This window comes from Falco naumanni, chromosome 11 (genome assembly GCF_017639655.2).
Source record: "Falco naumanni isolate bFalNau1 chromosome 11, bFalNau1.pat, whole genome shotgun sequence".
Classification (NCBI taxonomy): domain Eukaryota; kingdom Metazoa; phylum Chordata; class Aves; order Falconiformes; family Falconidae; genus Falco; species Falco naumanni.
This window is the reverse complement of record NC_054064.1, coordinates 9,429,382-9,451,855: the sequence shown is the minus strand read 5'-3', so window position 1 is coordinate 9,451,855 and position 22,474 is coordinate 9,429,382. Positions and strand designations below refer to the sequence as shown.

General features: G+C 47.7%; 1 protein-coding gene across 13 annotated transcripts in view; it reads right to left on the bottom strand.

Moving 5' to 3' along the window:
* The window catches only part of PACS2 (phosphofurin acidic cluster sorting protein 2), an 83,318-nt gene that overhangs the window by 46,215 nt on the left and 14,629 nt on the right, over positions 1–22,474 (bottom strand). For 12 of the 13 annotated variants that reach the window (XM_040610206.1, XM_040610208.1, XM_040610207.1 and 9 more), the window contains 2 exons: positions 7,733–7,820; positions 4,391–4,480 (listed from right to left, as the gene is read on the bottom strand). In XM_040610206.1, the coding sequence (XP_040466140.1) occupies positions 4,391–4,480; positions 7,733–7,820 (178 nt within the window). The remainder of the gene's footprint in view (positions 1–4,390; positions 4,481–7,732; positions 7,821–22,474) is intronic. The other variant, XM_040610218.1, reaches the window with a different exon arrangement.

The window sequence follows — 22,474 nt, the reverse complement described above, 5'->3', positions numbered from 1 at the left end:
GGGACTAACCCCAGGGCTTTCAGAAGTGCCTAAGCTAGCTTGCACTCAGCGGACAATCCTTCATCATCCCAAGGAAGCCTTCACCTCTGCCCAGTTTGGGATCAGCTGAGCCCAAGCCTGGTTCCAGAGTGATGAGCCGCCGCCAGGAGATGCTTCCCCCAACAGCTAGAAGAGGTTGCCCAGAACCGGAGCCCCAAAGGTGCTGCTGGGGCACGGGCTGCCCTGCACAAACACAGCAGGCAGCACGCAGTGGCAGGGACAGCTGCAGACCCCCCCCCCTCTTGGCAGGAGACTGCCCTCCCTCCAGCACAAGGACACTTCTCTGTGTTTGACCCTCTACTGCACATGTTTAAGAGCCTATCGTGCTCTGAATGGCAAGCAAAAAGAGGCACGGCTATGAAGAGCCCCAAGGACTTGCTGATGCCTCTTGGTAACGTGCCGATTCCCTCCAGGATGATATGGTCTCCTTGAGGCACAGGGCTCTTGCAGCTGACAGTGTTTTCAAGCATTAACATACTCAAACTTCTGTTCCTCAAAGTGGTTGTATTTTACATAACTGAGTCAAGAAAAGCCCTGTCTTACTGCCAGGCTATGTTGCAAAGATATAAATCCTTCCAAGACACGTTCCGTACAAGAAAATACATTTACCTCCCCAAAACCTCCCCCAGAACAGAGAGGCTGTGAAGTCAAGCAGAGACCATCAGGGAAAGAGTAAGGTTAACCATGCCATCTCAGTTTGCCCTGCTTATCTGCACAGAGTAACAGTGCACTCAGGTCCCGCTTTCTGCCAGAATACTCGCCAGCACGCTGACAGTCCCCAGGGGACAGCTCACCAGCTGTGGGAGGAAGGAGTCATGCAATGGAAGAGCAATCTTCAAGAAAAGATACAGCAGCCACCTGACCAGTCTCATCCCGAGAACAGAGGTGAATGGGACACATGTTCCAAGTATACAAAATATGTAGCACTACGTAACCTGTAGACAGGAGAATCTGATCGCAGGGATCTCAAATAGGACATTCCCGGGTGAAGGATACTTCTCTCACAGGCAAGACCTGCATTCCCCCCCGCCCCCCTTGGGACATTATGAAAATAACTTCCTGCCCATCAAAACACTTGATAAATACAAATGCTAAGAGCCACGACAAAGCCAGAGATATTAATTTGCAGTCCAGAGCAAGCCTGACTGCTATGCGGAGAGCTGAGAACAGTGGTCACATAAACAAGCAGAATACTAATTACCTGATTGCTCTGCAAGGGCAAGATTTACTGTGCACTGCATGAGGAAGCAGCCCTGCAGAGGAACAGCAGCCCACATGATTAGAAGAACCTCAAAACACACCTGCATCCAGACACAAATGGAGCCTGTGACTTTACAGATGTGCAATGCCCCTGAACAGGGATAGAAGAAAGTTATCAAGGGGAAGGAGCAAGAGGGGCTCAAAAAGCCATAGGCACCTTTTGCATTCAATTTTTCCATCTCCTTGCCTCTGGGGCCCTTCCACATGTTGGATGGGTGCAGGGGAGAGGGTGTCCTTGCTCTCAGCTCAAAGCACCTGAACCACACCAAGGCTGCAGCTGAAATCCAAAGTCACAGTTGGTCCCAAGCCAGCTTGACTTCAACATGTACAATTTTCAGCGATTAAATTGGACAGCTTAAGTCCACATATGTGCAAGTTTCTGTTCTTCAAAGGTGTGCTGCCTGGCCACCCCTGGTGAGCATTCACAGAGATGGTCAAAGAAAGATACAGAGAGACTCAGGCCATTCAGCTGCTCTGTTAAAAGCAAGGGCCTCTAGAAGAAAATCAGAGCCATTGGCATAGCACAGACAAGCTGGTTTTAACACTAGCCATGGCTTATCAACTCTACAAAACGGTTTCAACAAAAACTTTTCACTAATTGTCAGTCTGTGACAGAGACTAGAAAAGCAAACAGTTTGACTCAAAACGTTTGAAAACACGACTTTTAGAGGCAGCACCAAGCACCCCAAGGCACCTCCAAGAGGTGAGGAGGCCATCACACCCACCAGAACAGCGAGAGTCAGGGCAAGACATTCCTTCTGAAGCCCCAGGTGATGTAATCCCTTCCATCCAGAAAGGTTTATTAGATTAAACACAGGAACTACGTGCTCCAGAGAGCTGTGATGTTGTGCTTGAAATATCTAGAGAATTTCAATTGGTCCTGTGAAACCCACAGAGGTCAGAAGCAGCAGGCATTCCAGCAGTAAGGGTGACAGTAGCTCACCTGCCAGAGAGGCTACCACTGGTCTAGCCCTAGCCAGCAATGTGAAACAGGATCAGACACACCACTAACTCCAGTCTTACCCCAGTTGTGTAATAGAGCAACAGGAAACTCCTCCCTTCTGCTTTAGCGGAGGCCTGCCTGACACAATGGGCTGCTCGCTATTATGCCAGCCAGTACCATCAGCTTTCCAGCTTAGCTCTTACAAGAAAAATGCTCTGTGCAAAAAACAAGAATTTCACCCAGAAGAAGCTGCTGAAGAGATGGTGACTGTGAAGATACAAGAGGCTGCAGATTTAGACAGCTAGCACAAAGCAAGGCATACAGTTTGAAGAGTTGACAGCGCAATATGGAGCTACTGGCTGCTGCAAGATATTGGGACCTTGTTCTGTGACATCCACATGCTTTTACTTTGCAGCCCATCACCACTCTCAAATATATCCCAGGCACTAAATTCAGACTGCATCTGGCTTAAGCTGCAGTTGTTAGCTAGGAGTAGCTTCCAGCCGTCATCCAATTAAGAAACAATAAAAGCTGTCATAAAAATCCTGCGATGCCATTTCAGGAAGGCTTCCCAGGCCTTACTGCATCCAAGACCACCAACCCTTCCTGCAGTCAGAGACCAGCAGCACATCTCTGCATTAAGCTTGCTCACCTCTTCTGAAGGCTCAGTGTCACAGATATCACTCTCCCCTATTCTGGCTCAATTCCCAGCCCCTTCAAGGGATACAGAGTTAAAGGCATTGCTCTGCGTCCTGCTGCAGCATTACTCCAAGTCCCAGAAAAAAAACCCAGCAGATTCCCAATTAATTCCAAAAGATCTGCAGAAATACTTGCTCCTTGCTGACACAGGACTTGCAGAGGGAGACCTGGCTCATCTTACAGCCCTGCTACCAACCATGGGAGAGCTGCAGCCCCAGGATCCAAGCATACTCCTGGCATGTGGCTTTGTTTTTCCTGTTCACAAAGGAGGGGATGCAATGCTGCAGTTAACTCGGTCTGTGGGCTGCATCAGGACAGAACCAGAATCATCAGCCACCTGTATGTCTGCCTGGGCAGCCACAGCGTTATCGTTCATCTGCAGTGAAATCTTACCGGCTTCGAGTCCGCCCTGGTCTGAGTAACAACCAGTCTGTCTCACATCATCACTTGAGCCTTTCTCCTTACCAAATCAAACTCTTGACTTCAAGATCGAACCAATAGTTCCAAAACACAGGTGATACAAATATGAACATTTCTGAGCATCTGTCTGGTTCTGCTTTACGCATGCAGGATCCTCCCTCTTGCTTGCAGCAAGCCAGTCTCTATCTTATTTCCCTCCTCAGGAGGTAGCACCAGGGCAGCATGCTTTAAGGAAAAGAGGAACCAATAAAATACTGTTGCTCCAATTCCCAGCTACTCCTATGACTCCAGAGCCAGGAGTAACCGAATACTCTTCCTGCTTCCCTACATGGTGCCTCCCTCGGCAACTCCAAATCAGAGGTTCACCTGCCCCATTCCTACCTACCACGTTCTGTCAGCCTGATGCTCCATGCCACCCTCCGTGATTGCCACCCTTCAGTGCTTACTCATAGGGAAGGCAACAAAAGTCAAAAAAGAGTCATCCTGCTCTGCTCCAGTTCTTGCCACAACCATAACATGAAGAGGACTGACTGCAAAGTCCTCACCTTCCTGAGATCCAAACACAGGATGCACAACACAGAAGGTCCCCTAACACTGCAAACCAGCACCATGCTCAAGGCCTCAGTGCTGAGAGGCAATTCAGACACATTTGTGTTGTTGCAACGAGGACACGCAAATTGCAGCTAGCATCTAACTTGCCTGATCCCCCCAGACAACTCAGAATTAGAGATCTGCTTCCATGACACAGGGTTGGCCCCAAGAACAATTCTAAGGGTTTATATAGCAGCCTTCTTATTGGGCTTCCCCCTCCCCAGATCCTGGAAGCACCTGGGCCATTTTTATTCAAATTCCCCACAGAGACAAGGGACAAGCCAAAAGAGCTCCAATAGTTTTTCAGAAATGGCTGGGACTGCCTTAAGAACAAGCATCTTTGGCAGGACTAGAAGGATCTTCACCTCAGACTCACAAGGCACCTCTGCTCACCGCTAAGCGGCAAGTCCACATGCCCCAAGGCCACAGCCACCTTACCTGCAGTGAGAAGGTCAGTGCAAGCTCCGTCTCCACATGTCCACTCGGGGGCAATACAATCTCATGAGACCGCAGGATGCGCTTGGAACCCTGTACAGAAACAAAGTCCACCGGGTGAATTCCCCAGAAGGCAGCCCTTGCATCCTACCCCAGTCCTATTTACTGAAAACCAGGAAACACTGTCAGGGACTACCACGGAGAAAGTGAATGGATGGGTCTGACCTTGCACTTCTGTGAAATATTAATAAGATGAAAGGGAGAGATTTGACTAATAAAGATTTGGGTATATTTACTGTTCCTAACTACAACAAAGCAGCTTTTGTTCTGCCAAACCCCAGCATTCAAAAGCTATGAGTCAACTCCCACCCCTCAGGATCAAATCTCATCTTTTTATTCCAGGCAATAGGTACAAGGCTCATCTCCTGGGTTTGGAGGCTGCAGCATCATGCTTAAACCTCTGTTGACAGCTGTGACAGACTGGTCTTTTCTTCTGGCGCACATACCTCTCCCTGGGGACAGTGGAGATTTAAACCTGTTTAAACAACTGCGAGCCACTGGGGTTATAAAAGAAAAAAAATCCACTGAGCATCACAGTGGAGTCTAGAGACTTGATGATACTACAGGGTAACTCCAAATCAACACTGTGCTTGGGCTGCTGTACACTAGCCAAGTTACTGGGCTGTTTGCTGTGTGAATATTTCATTGCAGGGAATGTTTCAGGGAAAACTAGCAGGAAAGAATGACAGAGTGCTGCCTAGCAAATCCTTCTGCACTGTTCAAACACGGTGGCAAGTTTCAGAGGTCCCTGGCTCAGTATTCTGCTGAGACTGCAGATCTGGCTTTGTCCCCATGGGCTGGTCTCCCAGATGCACAGAACTGAGGCCATCAAAAAAGCTGCATCTGGGAAATCAGCAACAGACTCGGGGGCTAAACACCTCCCAGCTAAACCCGAAGGGAAATATGGTCTGGCTATAGCAGCCTCGCATAGCATCCTGAGAGCAGAGAGAAGCAGAGACTCATTTACAACCCTTCCTCCCCAAACGTGTTGCTCAGGCAGCCAGAGCGAATGCTGTGATTTGCAGCAGTGCCTCAGCTCCTACCCAACGCAGCGCTGGCTCCTCTGTGGAAAAGCCGAGGTGCCTAAGCGGATCAGAAGACAGCAGAGTGAGAAACTGAAGGGCTCCCCCCGGGAAAAGCAGCGCGCATGTAAGTAAAGCACAGTTAGCCTCGCCGCTGGCAACAGTGGCATCTGTTCCATGCTGCTCCTAATAGCAGCAATCTTGCTTTACTTGTTATGCAACTCTAAATCTAATGAAAGACCAAATATAGCCGCTTTTAAAAGACCGCAGCAGATAAATAGAGCAACAGCTCAGGAAATAACAGTTGACAACCCTTTGAACATTACTGTTCAGGAGGCTGCAAGGAGACACGGGAAATGCAGGTAAGATGCTCTCATTAGGTCTGAATTCAGTCACCCCCTCTGGAAGGACTCCAGTGTCTGACACCTCTCACAAAATTCCCCATACAAAGGCAGTGAGTCATCTGACAGAGATCATATATTTGATGATCCAGTATCACCAGCCTCAAACAATAGCCATGTCAGAAATCCGAGTGCTGGCAAATTAAGTGTCCCTGAAAGAGCTTGTCAGCATCATCGTCATAACCTGCAAGCTATAAAGGGACTTTTAATAACAGGGCTTCAGAGCTGCCCGTGTCCGAGACAGCTGCAGTGCTACTGACCCACCGTTAAATCACACATCACGAAGAAATATGGGTGCTGATCCAGCACAAGGGACACCCAAGGTGAGACTCTTTGGGACAGTGGTTATTCCAGCCCGTCACCTCTAGGTCAACTGGACAGATATATCAAGGGCAGAGTAAGGATGGCCTGGGGATGCAAGCTGCTGCCTCAGGCTTGGCAGATGAGCACCCCAAACAGGGCAAGTCCTGCCTTCCAGTTCCTCAGGGATCTGCCCTGGTGTAGAGAGGGCTGCAGAACTACTACTCAGGTTCCAGCATCTAAACTACTGTAGCAAGGCAGATCACAACACGTACCCAAAACAGACAAGAAAGTCCCACGTGTTACAATTCCCTTTGCACTTGGAGGTCTGAGGCAAGCTTTCACCCATAAAAAGCATAAGCACTCAGCAGCAACCTGAACATGAAAAGAAGGTTTTGCTCCAGTAAAACCTACTGAATTCTCCAACCCAAGTCTGACACACTGAGTGAAGATCATTCACTGACAAGCCTCAGGCCCTCAGTGTGATGCAGCCAAAGCTTTCAGTCCTGATAAGCAATATCTGACAGCCTGAGAGCCCACAGCTGCGCTTCTTCTGAGGTTCCCATGAATCCAGGTGTGTGAAACAATTCCCTGACTTTCCGTTCCCTGCTGTGGGTGCATGAACTGCCTTCCAACAGGGACACATTTTTACCCCAGATGGACTGCTCATGGAGATGAGATGCTGGTTAAATTCCGAGCTGCATGTTCTGGCACCATAAAGCCTTCACGATTTCACATTCCAAGCTAGATTTTGTGCGCTTTGACACAACCAGCTCTCTGCAGGGGTTTGCTGGCTCTTTATTAGAAAAGCAGCTGCTTTTCAGCATAGTTAATGGTATTTTTCTACTTGTAGGTCTGCTAGGCCTTTACTCGTTAAGTACTTCAGCATTTGCAGTGGTGGAAGCATGTGAGCTGAACGGATGCTGTGACGCACTGTGGAACCAAGTCCCCTTCCTTCCCAGCCTGCCTCCAGGCAGTGTGACCTACATGTAGGCACCTAATTACATGGCAGGAACGTATGCTGTGAAGTGGGTTATTGACCTAAGATGACAGCTGTATTTTATGGAAACAAACTAAAGTGTACAGGTACCCTACAAATCCACTGGCAAGCACCTGGCTATGAAATGACTTGGTCTTGACAGCAGAGCTGCTCGTCAGCAGAAGGCAGCCCAAACTCCAGACCCCCAAACCAGGACCAAGGTACCAAGACGTTCAGCCCTAAAGTGAGCTGAAGCACGTTAAATAGAGAACCAGGTATCGGATTTAGTAACAGTTCAGGAAGCAGAGGTGACCATATGATCTGTAAAGAGCATTTTCACATACAGATAAGCTCATGCTGAGCCCTCAGTGAACAATATTCTTCACTTACAACAGTGAAACACAGTAGGAACATGGGGGAAGGATCAGAAGAGCCCCTCCACACATCTAGAATGCCCTGATGTACTCAGGAAGAAGCCTGTGGCTGCAGTGGATCCTCACGTGGTGGTGAAGCTCAGTTCAGGCATCTGCCAGTATTTTTAGCCAAAGAACACATTTAATGCTTAGAACTGAGCAGCAATTACCTGCATTTTGACAGCAATGACCCCAGAAATAAGCTCCTTATCCAATTCCTTTAAGACTACCAGTTTCTTTAATGTCAAGCTGCACAACCTGCAAACAGGAACAGAAGAGAAACAGTTATAATCATGTCTGAAAAAGGAAAAGCTCTAAACAGCTTTTACACACAGCAGTATCCCAGTTTGTGGGTAAACAGGCTCCCGAGACAAGCCACACACTGATACAGACATAAAGACAGCACAAACACATGAGGTTCCCTGGCTTTTCAGACTGAATTTCTTGAGCCTTTCACAAATACAAGGAGGCAGGCAGGAGGTATGTCTCTGATGCAGACCCATGGCCACATGAGAGCACCTCACAGCACGGACTTCCACTGACCACAGCCTGGGAACTCTTGCTCAGACCAAAAGCCTTCAGGTCAGAGGAATTAAATTCCAGCAATATAAAAGCACTGGGTCAGTCTAATTTTAAACTCATCTACAAAGCTTTCCTAGACTGTTAAGCTTTTTCAGTTTCAGACTGCTGGCTCGCCAAAGATCTCACTCCCACCTCCTCCTGTCAACCCACACATTCTCCTCCTCACCCCCAAACAAAAGTGCTAGCCAGTGGCTCAGGCATCTGTAATGGAAAAGGGGGGAAAAAAAAGAAAGGAGGAGAGGACTGAAGCAGTGCCCTCTGGCCCTGGCATTCACATGCCACACATATGCAAGTAAATCACATTCTTCACCCAGGCAATGCTACATTGTTCTGGTTTGAAGCTGTTTGCACTTCTGCCTTCCCGCACAGGGAGCTTGGGAGGGGGAAGAAGTTTGAACTAGGTGCAGCTGAGTTAAGGCTCTGAGGTAATGGGACTACAGCATTGTTGGCACTTTCACAATGTCACAGAAGTTACCACCAGCTGGTGTAATTAAAGGCATGCCTAGAAACAAACTTCAGGCAAAGAAACTTGAAGCAAAGACAGCTCAGCTTGAGGAAAGCAGGGGCCAGAGAACGTTGCCCGGTGGGCTCTGCTGACTAGACATCATCTCTCATGCTGGCCAGGAGCCAGCACTGCCTGTGTCAGGTCCCTGCCTCACGGCGTGGGCATCTTTGGCCTCTGCTGTGGGATGTCAGCAAGCTTCAGCATGGCTCCTCTGAAACGCACTGCAGAACTGCCTCTCCTAGACAGAAGTGTAACATCAGGGCTACTCATGAAGGGGCCAAGTCCAGCAGTAGATGGGAAGGGAAGAGGAACTGATGCTGGATTTTGGTACATGTCCAGGCAGCAGTAGCACAAGTGCCGTTGACTGAAGCCTGCACTTGAACTACAGGACTCCACACCGGTACCAGGAACCCAACAAGTCACCTCTGCAAGGGTGACCTGCACCTCCACCACCTTCTACATCACAATGGGAAGCTGAAACATTGCTTTGCTGCAGTGCCTGAAAGGTAGACATGGTCAGCATGGGTGCAAAACTGCAGGAGAAATATAACTAAAGGCCCTTCCCGACAGGAGCAGTGGTAGATGTTGAAGCAACTGCTGCCTGCTTCATCCAGAAATACCTGTGGCTCTTCCTGAACTCTGCCCTCTCACATGGGGCTGGGAACAGAAAAGAGCCAGTCTTAGCTCTTAAAGTCTTCACTGAAGCACCTCTCCAAACCTGCCCTTGCCAGCCTCTTCTCCACCCAGCCCACACTACCTGCTCCCTCTACTCATTTGCAAAGCACTGGTTCCTGCTATGAGCCCCTCAAAAACCAAGGGGAAGCGAGAATTAAAAGCTCTGCATCAGAAGACAGTACAGCCAGCCAGAGATGTTATAGAAATTACAAGGAAGGTGAAAAAACTGGGTCTGCCTGGGTATCTGTTCCCCTCTGTCACACCACCAGCAGCTGTGCAGAGTGTCATCAAGACAAACATGCTAGAGATCGTGAGCCTGGAGGCACTGGGTTCTGGAGGAGGGATGGCAGAAGTGGGCAGGACAGCTGCAGCTGCTGCTGGGCTGGTGGAGGAGAAACCAAGCATGCTGTCACCGTGGCCAGGCCCCCTCCCTGCACGAAGCAGGCATCTGCAGAAGCAGGAGAGCACAGGCCAGCGTGTTCAATTGCAAACCTAAGAGTCCCTGTGCACTGCAAGTCAGGTGAAGCTGCATCCCTCAACCCAGAGCACAGCATAGGCTGCCAGCTTTCCCACCCCATCTTGAACAAAACAGCAAGCACAGACACAGGCAGCTGCTGCCATGAAACTGCCAGGCCAGGATCTGGAGGAAGGAGGCTGTGATGCCATTTGTTTTCTTTGTAACACTGTAGCTGGAGGACAATTGCGCTCAGCCTGCCAAAACCCACAATGCTAGGGCCAGTCAGGTGCCGAGAGCAGAGGTAGGACAACACACTGGCATTGTCTCAGCTAACAGGCAAGGAACAAAGGCCTTTTCTCTCCAGCCCTGAGCTCGAGGATGAAAAAGGTACGGGAAGAAACAATGGTGTTCTCAGCACACACAGCAGAGCACAAGGAGCGCGTTCTGTTCTCCGCCGAGCATTCCTTCAATTCATCATTTATGAGCTTTGATCAAGCTCTGTGGAGCACTTGCTGCTTGGAAAAAAAAATAAAAAAAAATTTTAAAAGCCTCCTTTACAGTGATCAGAAAAACAGAAGCAGTTAAAAGAGACATGGGACACATCTGCTTTCTTTATCCCCCATTCCTGGGCTGATGGTACTAAAAGGCGCTTCACACAAAAAACAATGAAATGTGTCTATTCTCCATCGGGGGTGGGAGATAAAAATCAGACCGTTTAAATCCCACCAAATCACTCTCATCCTCAACATGCGTATCGTTCCAGGTCTTCAGTCTAAGTCTGCAGCTTACACATCAAAGCAGCTTTGGAATATGCGGCAGAAAGCAGCCATACCTTACTGAAATAATCACAAAAAGGCATATTCCAAGCGTGTCACTGCATCCAGAGCCAGCGTCGTGCCCCTGCCACCAGCACAAGGAACCCGAACCACTCACACCTGCAGGTACAGCAAGGATTTGTCTGCCACAACCAGCTCTGATAACAGCAGCACCTCCTTCCATACACTTTTTGCCTAGGTTTTGCTGTACTTTCATCAGGTCTCAAGGATCAGGAAGGGGACCGGTCTCACAAAATATTTCTATCAACAAGCCAGTTAAGATTAAATACTAGTAGGAAAAACAGGACAGACACAGGTGGACCTGAAACGATCTGAAAAAAGAACAAGGTGACATTTACAAGTTTCTAATGCACACATAGATCTCCTGATCTCCGTGAACACAGGGAAAATAACCTGTCACGCGCACACAGACACAAAGGGGACCTGAGGAAGCCTCAAGTCTGGAGCCGATAGAGCCTGAAGTATTTTGAACGGTCTATAAAAAGCCTGGGACTGCAATACAGGAGGTACAGACAAACCCTTTCTTTGCATGTTTGTTTCAGCAGTGACCTGTGTTGCACGTGGGGAGTTAAGGTAGCAAAAACCCCAAGTTAGCCGAAGCAGCGTTAAATAAGGGCGATGGAAATGCGAGAGCCAAGATTTCCACCCTTTTCTGAAGGTTCATAGTAGATCTTCCTGCTAGAAGCACAGTTGTGTCCCACACAGCAGCAGGCAGTGCCTGCCGAGGAGCTTGCACCCCCCTCCAGTCACACATGTCCCCCCCATGGCGAGGAGGCACAAGGTACTTGCCTGACCCCATTCTCAGGTTAACAAATCATGAGACAGCTTAATGTGTTCTACAAGAATAAAACTCTTCATCTTTTTACATCACTGCTGCAAGAACACAGTTTTAAAGAGAAAACCTGGACCTGACCCAATAGTTTTGACTCGTCCTGCTAATGGAAGTTGTTCATGATAAAGTTACTCAGCACAATTTGTTCAAAGAGGCAGCTATCTGCAAAGAACATAACATTTTGGTAACCAAGATCCAGCAAACATGTCCAGAACGACCAAATAAAGTGTTGCATTCTTTACTCACTAGATGTTTTGCTTTTGCATCCCTCTAAATCAGAAGATCAGGAAAATAAACCCTCTCCAAGAAAGAGTCTGCCTCACTGAATTAAATGTCTGTTTCTCCACAGGGAGCACAGTAATTGCACTGAGACCTCGCTCACACAGAGACAGTCAAATCAACAGGAAGGAAACATTAAAAATTAAAGACCTGTATTTTAATTAAGCCCCATAGAAGTCGAGAATAATAACAGATGCACCCACACCTACAGGGGATTCCACGTCCAAGATGGGAGCTGGGGCAGGAAGACTAGCTCATTACACAGATACCCTTTGTCCAAGAAAGCTGTGAAGACATTGTTCCTAGAGAAACGTTTCATGCCAGGAGCGCTCTCCTCCGAGGTCTGTAAACCCCAGTCAGCCAATGGCGCTAAGGAAGGTATCGATACCCATTTGGTAACTGGACAGTTTCACCTCACCCAAGTTATTTTGGCATTTCAGGACAGCAAGCAGCTTCCTACCTCGATGCTTTCAACCTGAACTTCCAGAGTTTTGCTGACACTTTAAACCCAAGTCAGTCCCAAAATAAATCACATGCCACTTGAAGTGGAGGGGGACGCCCGCCTACACACCCGCTTGCCCAGACAAACAGAGCCATTCTGCACATAGCTACAGCGGCATCTGCGCAGGAGAGGCCGGAGCGAGAAGGCCTGCACAGCATTTTTCAGAGACAGCTGCTTAAGTAAGGTATGAACGCATGCAGAGCATGACCAACCAACTGTGCATGCAGCTCCTTACGCCTGCTTCGCACAAGCCCAGGAAGAAAGGACCACATGGATGTACTCACTGCTGCACTTACGTGCTAAAGGCAGGGCTCCGTCCTGGCCTAGGAGACTTAGCTCAGGGAGAAAGGGGAGAAGAGCTGTCCTACTAATGTCACTTAAGCATCGAGACTGGGGCCTCTGGGCAAGGGTAGCAATGGTGGAAGCCACAGGCAAGGTGCTTCTTCACCTTCCAGAGCCTCTGAGTTAATTCCCTCAGAATGATCTAATCTCACTCCCATTCTCAGGTAAGCTCCATGGCAAGAAGAAATTAAATGAGGTGGCAGAGGTCAAGCGCTCCCATTTTGTCATTCCAGAAACATAACCTGAGTAACTAGCAAAGAAACATAACAGTCCTGCATCAGCCTCCGCTTACTTCTCCTTCCTTCACACTTGCCACCAAGCTAAACAGCAACCTTTAGCCAGATGTTCTGCCTACAGATCCATTCAAGTAAGCTTTAAGAAGCCAGGAAACAATTGCAGAGCAAGTATTTTCATTGTTCTTATTCTCAAGGATCCTGAAATCCTCTTCCCAGCACTAATAGAGAGAATTAAGCTCTTAGGACTCTAGAGACCAAGATCCATAGAAATGCTGTAGCAAGCAGGTCTTGTTCAGACAGGCAAGAGGATGGCAGCTTATTTTATGCAACAGGCTCTACCCAAGGTGTCACAAGGACACACATGCACAGCCCGACTCTTTCCTTTTACAGCTGGAATACACTCCTGCTCACTTCAAATATATTACCTGCCCCAAACTGAGCACGCCAAAGGGGTGGGGGTGTCAAAATTCTGCAGACCTGCATGATTTTTAAAAGATCCTGGAATTCTGCATGGGCACATTTGCTATTTGAGGAGCAGCATGCAGTTAACATGACCAAAGATTAAAGCGCATGTGAGCTTAGATACTCCCACCCAACGTATCAGTTCAAAAATGCTGAAACGGGTCTTCCTTCAGTGGGACAAGGCACTGCTGGCTGGCTCTAGGGGACTCACCCAGGCAGGAAGGGATAAGGATCCCTGAAAGCCAAATAACCGGCTCACAAAACATAAGGGTTTACATATTCCGTTGGCACTTCTCATGTTTTAGCACTTCAGCAGTCTGGAAAGAGCCCTACTGAGGCGCAGCAATGCTGGTAAAACCCTCAGGGGTTAAAGCCATATCTCCGCCGCTCCACATGCTCTTCGGGTAACAAAGCTGGCAGTCGTGTCACACCATGTTCCAACTACCTGGCTGAGACCTGACGTATTCAAGTCACACTGCGGTGGTAACAGCAAATCAGCCTGTCACCAACAACACGCTTCCAGGTACATGCTCTGAACTGTGCTACCAAGAAACAGCAGCTTTCTCACCCTTTAAGAAATCGTTTCAGTGAGAGCAGAAGCAGCTCTGCACACATCTGTCAGCCTCAGTCAGGATCTCAGTTCTTGCACATGCTGCTATACGTTTGGCTTCTCGCTCTTCATTTTGATGGTTTCAAATCCCTTTGCAGGGTGACGGGGGGTTGTGGATAACAACCAAAAACCATGAAGCAGGGATTAGGTCTGTTTCTCAGGCAGGCAATGGAATGCAAAGGAGTTAGGCAAATTCACCTGCGTGCTGCCTGCAAAGCCAAGCACAAGCCTAGTTAAATATGCTGCTGCTGGCTTGCCTCTTTCAAAGCCAGCATCCAAAACATCAGGACTGCATGGCACCCTGACACCAAAGCAAGCACCAATGAAAGAGCCTATGGTACTGGTGGATTAGGTTCAAGCAATGTTTTCAAAGTTCTGAGGCAATAAGAAAGTGTTTTATTAGCTTTAAAGACTAAAGTCAGCAAATAATGAAAAGCCAATTCATGGTTAAGGCTCCTTCGACAGACCATCAGTGTTACATTTTCTATATTACAGATGACACAAACACATCTGATATTTGCTGTATTAATTTAGCAGTTAGCTGGAGTAACCAGAGGCACCACCACCAAGGAACAAGCAGCAAGATGGAGACAGACCAGGCACAGCCACATCCATCTGACCGAAGGCCAGTAGAAGCTGGGGGTCTAACAGGCCTGCACAAGACACCCACGGCACTGCAGTACAGCCTCCCACCCAGAAAGCCTCACAGCACTGAAATGCCAGTCTCCCATCTGAGCATCTAATGAGAGTACTCAAAGCAGCACATGTCAGGGAGGGGGAGCCTTTAGGAAGTGGGCTGGTCAAGCCATTTCTGTACCCAGGGCTTCACTTCTCAGCAATCCAGCGAGAAAATAAAGGCACAACCCACTAAGCTTACGTGAACCAGCCAGGGTGGAGGGCAGCTCCCACCACAAGCCTTACAGATTGGTGCAAGAGCATGGACACAACTGAGCAAACAAACCGTTCCCCAACGCAAAAGGGGAGTCTGGGAGGAGGAATGCAAAACCAAACTGGGGAGTAGGGGATGAAGAGGAGAGACCTTCACAGCTGGAACAAATCCAGCAGCCCTCCCCCCTCCCATGCATGCCCGCCTTATGCAACCTGCCTTCTCCCTGCTGGCCCCCTACCCCAGACAGCAGCACTTGTCACACAGCAGGCTGATCACAGGGATCGGCTATTCCAGGCATGCTACAGGAACGCTCTCCCTGCCTGCCATTCCCATCTGCCCCGGAGCCCCCTGGGAATAGTGGGAGCTGCACAAAGTAGCCAGCAGATGAGAAGGACCATCAGAGCTAAAGGCTTCCTGATCTGGCCGCAGCTTGCCGCAAAGCACCGAGCAGCACATCTCTGCCTCCGTCCGAGCCAGCATCCCCCTCCCGAGCTGGCTGCAGGAACAAAGCCAGCACACACCCCAGGAAATCCTTGCAGTCTTGGCTAGCTCTGTTACAGGCACCAGCAGGTAAGACAAAAGGGTTAAAGAAAATGCCTCGTGGCACATTGTTTTCTCCAGCATGGCCTTGTCTGGATGATAACCCTCACTCTCTCTCCCCTCTCCTATCCTCCACCACATCCATGCCTCAGCCCTGAGCACAGCATGCCCAAACGCAGTGGCAGCAGCATCAGGTTGGGAGCTGTAACATCACCACAGCAACTAGGGATGTCACAGCCCACACGTGACCAGCTCCCCTCAGCCACGCAACAAATAAGACCAGGTCCTCTGACAGCCTGCTTGCTCCTCCTCACTCCCCTCCAGAGCAGTCTGATGGCAAATCTCCCTTCACAGCAGCGTGAAGAACTCTGGTCTCCAAACCACCGCTTCCCCTGCCCCATCCAAAGCCTGTATGTGCTTGGCCACGAGGAGCCAGCATGCATCTGAGCGCAGGCACATTCAGAGGGTGGTCCTGCACCAGCCAGTCTGGTTTAGTATTTAGGATTCTCTTTTTGATAGTAGGAAGCACAGGTCTCCAAGCTCTCTTGCGCTCAACTGCTTTAAAAATGCTAGGCACTATTCTGCTTTTTGTTCCAGCTGCTGAAGAGCCCACAGTGAGAGCTTGCTGCCGTGCCACCTGGTGCTGTGCTCTCGGCACATTCTTGTTAGCCACTTGGTACCCCAGGGAGACACTGCAGTCCCAGCCACAGCAAGGCTTGCAAATCATTAGAGGCCAGGACTCAGCCTGCAAGACCCTGATCTTCCCCTCTGTCTGTAAATCTGCCAAAGGCTCCTATCAAGAGGAAAAAACTATGCCGACAGGAGCCTTGACTTCAGGCCTATGTCAGAAGAGCTTGTAATGAAGAGCTCAGTTCTGCTTGGGTTAACTGTCACTACGATCTCTTCATCGTAAGAAATCAGGACTGGGAAGCCTCCAGCTAAGAAAGCAGTCGAGGACAAACAGATGGCTTCTTGGTGTACCCAAATCCAAGCCTGCTCTCAGGGCATGAACAATTTACTGTCTCTATGCCTTATTTCTCCCCACTTCAAATAGCTTCCACGACACCTTGTGATGCAGAGGTGAGCTGAACAGCCTGTCGCTCCTGAGACCAGACAGGCTCACATCACGGGTCACACCAAATTACTTCTCACTCAACCATTTTCAAATGCTCCCAGTTCACAAGCAAGTCAGACACATGACCCTCTCAGTCTAAGCCAGGATCCTGATGGCATATAATAAGACTTGGTGCGTCTCTGAAATTTATACCACTCCGAATAAATAGACTTTCTGAAAATTGTTGTAGGGGGGGGTTCAAAGGAGTTTCGGAGATGGGGCTTTGTGCTTAAGCTTGCTTTCCCCTTGCTGACCCATCTGGACCCAAGGCAGCAAAGTCAGGGCAGGTGGCCCACTCCTAACAGACCATCATTCTGTAACCTTGATTTAAAACATTTGCATCAGGTGCCAGAATAACAGGGTTTTGTGTATGAAGTTCACAATATGGCCCAAAATAAACAAGATGGAAGAACCACACAGGCATCATTTAGAGCCCAAATGGCTGTTTGCTTTTTCACCGAGAACTCAAAATGTCCTGTAAGGGTAAAGACAGAGCAGACAGCAGCAGCAAAAAACATTCTGTGAACTTTGATGGTACGTTTGGTATTAGCCAGCACAGCAATCAAATATGCAAAGCATCTCGCTGGCGGGCCCGCTTTCAGACTAGAAGAACACTTCACAGATCCCAGCGCTGTTCTCATTGCAGTAAGTCTGTCCAAGCCTGCCATTCTGGCCTTCTTCCACATTGGCATGTGCAGCCAGCCACCCCAATACCTCACAGAGCTGACGGTCTACACTGGTCCTTTAATTGCCCCATGTTTAATGCCAGCTCCCCCCTTCACTGACTCCAGAGGTAAATGGAATGACAAGTCAAAGAAATATCAAAATTCATTAGCTAAGTTAAAAACATATTTTTTCTGCACGATTCTCATCATGCCTCAAGCACAGGTGAACTATTCAGCACCCCAAAGTGTGATTTCTTTCCAGTATGCAGGTGTTCCAAAAGTACAGCACTAGCAACTTGAACTACAGGGAAGGAGCAGCAAAGGGAAAGTTGCAACTCCAAACCCTAACGTATTCAACAGCAGGTCGGAAGGAAGGTCAGGAGAACCACCAGCTCCACAAAGAGCTATTTCTGCAGCTGGATCCAACACCCCGTGTAACGCTCACAACCCCTCAGCTGCCTGCTCTGACAGTGGCACACACGCACCAAGCACCTCTGAGCCCCCCAGCACCACCAGCTCATCTTGTGCACAGGTGCTTCAAACGGGGACTACAACGCTGACAACCGATTTGGTCTCTGGCCACAGCTCAAAGGATGCTTAAAATCAAACACATTAGAATAGTTATAAAAGGAAGGCTCTTCTTTCCCAGAAGCATTTATTTAGATTTGAATGGTGCCAGTTTTTACGAGGCAACAACACAAAGCTGACAAAGCAGCCTCCATAAGAGCTAAATATAATTCACAAAGAACTTCAGATCCTGCCACTACAGCTATGGGACTCTATTCAGCATTAAACACACTGGAAACACCGGTTAACATCCCTCAAACTGGAACAAAATATCAAGGGTGAAGAAGCTGAAATGTACTATCTCTTGCAGATTTGTCTCCCCAGAAAGGAAGGGGCAAACTGGGAGGAGTTTTGCAATATTAACAGTGGTCACAAAAGGCCTGAAAATGTAAAAGCATTCAACACCCTGCAAGGAGAGAAATGCTTCTTGATGCCTTTGGTTGAAGCCTCACTGTGCTCTGGCACCTATGCCTTGTGTTTCTTCCATCAAATATTCTGAGCAGCGCTTGCTCATTCGCACACTGACTGCTGGAGTGCTCACAGATAAGCTGGGAAGGAAATCACCAAAGAACAGGAGTAAGGGATCTAGTAAGATTCTAAAAGCCGAATAGTTAACTGCATTACCTAGGCTGATGCAAGAATGAGATGGCTGAAGTAAAACTACCACCACTACTGCCAGGGATGGACCTTCAGCAGTAACCAGAAGCAATACCTTTAACTTCCAAAACCAGCCAAACTGGACTGAAAAGGCTGAGACAGAGTGCAGCGCCTAGCCTGTCAAGCACAACACAAGCTCTCCGCCAAGACCATGAAAACTACAGAACCCACCAAAACTGCACCGATGAACAGAAACTGGGATCTCTTGCAGTCTTTAAAGCTGACCCATGGCGGTTACTCTGCAGTGAAGCAGCCACAGGTTTTGTATTGACAAAGCCTGCATGAAACCTGTCCCCGCTGCTCTGCGGGGATACCTGGGCAGGAAGGAACACACACCGTGGGGCTGTCCGTACAGCCTGGGGGACAGCCAGGAGATCCATTTCCAGACCCTGCAGTAGGGCTGCAAACAGCTGGGCTTTTCAGAGGCTTCTGATCCCCTCTCAGTAAAATCAGCTTCCTTTAGGGAAATTCCCGTCTCCAGATGATCTCAAAACGTCTCTCAACAGCACTTTACCAACGTCCTCCCCCCACCCCAATCCTTCACATCTAAATATACTCTCTATGCTCTAGTTTAAAGAGCCGCTACTAAAAAAGAAAGCACTTGTTTGGAAATAGCACAAAGTTTTCTATTTGTTTTCTTCTCTGTAAAAACCCTGTGTGACTGAGATTTCACTGCATTTCTCATGGAGAAGGGAGAAAACCTGGCAACTCAGACTTTGCTCGCCCTCTCTCTGAAAGCTTACATCACCTTTAAATTTATCAGGGAAAAAAAGAACCACAATTTTTACTAAAGGAGTTCAGAAGAACTACCAGTGCCAAACACTCACGGTGTCAGACAGAATGCTCCGATTTGCTCCGGAGAAGCATTTGTATTTCCTTAATACTCTAAACCTCTTCAGCAGCTGTCGGAAGTTGAGCTGGCAAGCAGAGATTCAATATTATTTAGATATTACATTTCTTCAGCATCATTGCTGGTGATATTTCATTCCTCAAAGCAATAAGGGAGCAATAAAGCAAACCAAGCGCCTGAATTTATTAGTTCAATTTGTCAAGAATATTTATTAAAATATCGGTGACCGTGTAAAATAGCAAAACAGTAAGCTGTGATAGACACAAGGTGCTCCAAGATGCCAGTCTTCACGGCTTAGAACTTGTTCCAGAGCACTGTAAGATTTTTTTATGTTGAATATAAGCAATAAAACAAAAAGTGATTTATAACAATTATAATCCATTCAGTCCCCACCACCTTTCATCAGGCTTACGAGTTCCTATTGAACCCAGATATATCAAAACAAACTGTAGATGCTCTACCGAATAAGCAGAGAGGGGTAAATGAGGCATGAACAAGCAGAGGCTGGATGCACGGCAGCTCTTCCTCAGCAGGATATTAAGGTTCACTGCCAGGAGGGATTACCGAGGAGCCTATTCAGCATTAAGACAGAGTTACTCCATTTGCAAACAGGATCACACCATTAGATCACTCACGGAGACCAAACTCTACAGCCAGACCAGTCTCAGCTCCCTGAAAACACTCCCTTTTAAGACCTTTGCCTGATGCAATCAGCTAACACTAATATGACAGTGATGCTAAGAGCAAGGAATAGGTATTATCATCATTTTGTGGTCAGTGCTCCTGTTTATAGGTAAGCAAGGAGCATCCTGAAACCAGGGGCATGTACTCAGGCTGTTAAAGAGCATTTCTGTCACAGAAACAGTTGAGGATCATCAGTGGGTATGAGACAGGGATAAGTACCACAACATTTTTTCAACCATAAGAATGAGATTTATCTTTAGTTTTATGCCCTCACTCAACCTCTCATTTTCACCACATGACTACAGCTAATACCAAGCACGTCAAACTTAGCATCGGGGCCTATGGTTAGTCATACGTGAATTGTACTTATGTAATTATATGGGTTTGACTGTTGAGATTTTTCACCAGTAGTCTCAAATACACTAATAGGCAAATGATCTACTAAACACTGCATTTTCAAAAGCTGTGGAATGTCCCACATCTGGCAGATTGAGCTGAGATTTAGAAGGATGATGCAAAAAATTATCTGTAAAACATGAAATCCCCTCCTCTGTGCCCATCTGTTACAGGGCAATACAAATCCACCATCACTCATGCTCTTTTCTTTCCTTTGGAGCTGGGGTACTTATACCGAAGACAGGGGCCATCCCTACCTTTTCACATCTTACAAATAGTAGAATAAACTTCCCATTTTAAGATCTTGCATGCAGTTTGCAAAAAGTCTCCCAGCCCATGGTTTGCAGTCAAATCCATGGCTCTGAAGAAATCATATTTCCCTACAGAGAGCAAGAGAACAAGAGAAGTGTTTTTGGGGCTCCCATAATCCTGGCAAGCCTGAGCTCTCTAAAGAGCCAGCACAGATTTGCTACCGCTCCCCAGCTGTTTATTTTGAGCCTTCATTTCCACCACTGTGAAGCAAAGGTCAACTCAAGAGCTCACAGCAAGCACCTTGAAACTAGCTGAAAAGAAACCCTGGAGCCAAGGAGAGTGCATGCTGCAACTGTTCCACAAAGAGTTTTTCACGTTACACACATAAGAATCCTGACCAAACATGAATGTTCATATAATTACAAATTACTAAGTAATTTTTCTGTTTTCACACCTGAATCAGCAAGAACACTAGAGGCACATGCCCCCCATGACTGATCTCAAACACAGATTAGCTCCTGGTCAGAGCAGGTCCTCTTGGAGGGCTGGTGGAGAGTGTGAATTCACCCACAGCAGAAAAGCCCAAAGTTACTCACGCAATAGCTTGGAAAATCTGGTGGTAATTTTGCCAACATGGCCCAGGAGACTGTCAGCAGGAGCAGCAGCAGTCTGCTGGCAGAGGACAGAAAACAGAGAAACAAAAGCTAGAGAAGGAGCCTGAATTCACTGTTCAAGGGCCAGGAACTGTGGGAGACAAGATGAACTCTTGAATTTCCAGAGATTAGAGAACTGTTCACACTAAGCTACACCATATTCTGCCTTTAAACTGGTACAAGCCTTCTGTGATGTCCTGGATGTCAAAAAACCTATTTCAACTTACCTATGAACAGATGTTAGCTCTTGCTAGAACTGTGATTCAGTCAGCCCCACACTAAATCCTGGCACCACTGGGCCATAGTGACTGTGACAGAATACATGCTTGCAGTTTCCAGTTGCTGGGTTTTGTTATGCACCATAAAAAGCAAGAAATCACAAAAACCATCAAGTCTGATGGATCTGAAGAGGAAAGAGTTGCAAAATTTCTCCAGTCGCTGGGAACGTAGAGGAGAGCTGCAGCATGCAAGACTGAATACTTGATGCTTCAAACTTCAACAGAACTTTTGTTTAATATGTCAGCTGGAGTATAATAAAGGACACATGATTTCCACAATACAGTGTGGGGAGAGCAAAGGAAAACATCCCTTTTCCTCAGGAACACATCAAACATATTTCCCCACCATGGATCTACCCTGCTCCAGATAGTTCCTATCTGCACTCAAAAGTTACAAGTGGCCAAAACATTCCCAGAGCTTGATAAAAATCAAAGTCAAGTGTTTTCAACAAAATCCTCTTTGTTACCACATTCTGACTACTTGGCTACTGGAACTGCAAACCTGTTCAGAGAGATGCCTTAACAATGAAGTATCATTTAAAATGCATTTGCAGCTGTGCATATTTCACTTCAGTCACATTGTTGTGAATTATACCTCAGCATGTCCTTGCAGAAAAGGGGTGGGCTGTCAGGGGGATGGGAAGGGGGAGAGAAAAGAAAGGAATTTCTACTGAACAAAAGAGCTCCAAGAAACTGATACAACTTTGCTAGAAGCTATTCCCAGCCCACTCAACATTTTTGATTGTATACAGACATACCAAAATCCCAACAAGGGGCATTTTTCCCAGCTAAAATATGAACCATCAGCAAATCTGACCACCACCAGAGAGAAACGGGACAACCTAGCGGAAGCAAAGAAACGCAGAGCAAAACCATCTGAACGGTTGTCCTAAACAGAGAACTACCTTTGAGAGCTCACCGTGGTGGCAGCCTCGCACAAACTCCTGCCCAGCATCCAGCACACTGCTAGTCAAAGCTAAGCAAAGCAGGACGCCCGCGGAGTTACTTGCTTTAGTGCCAGAGTCATTTACACAGCACTGAAAAGCACA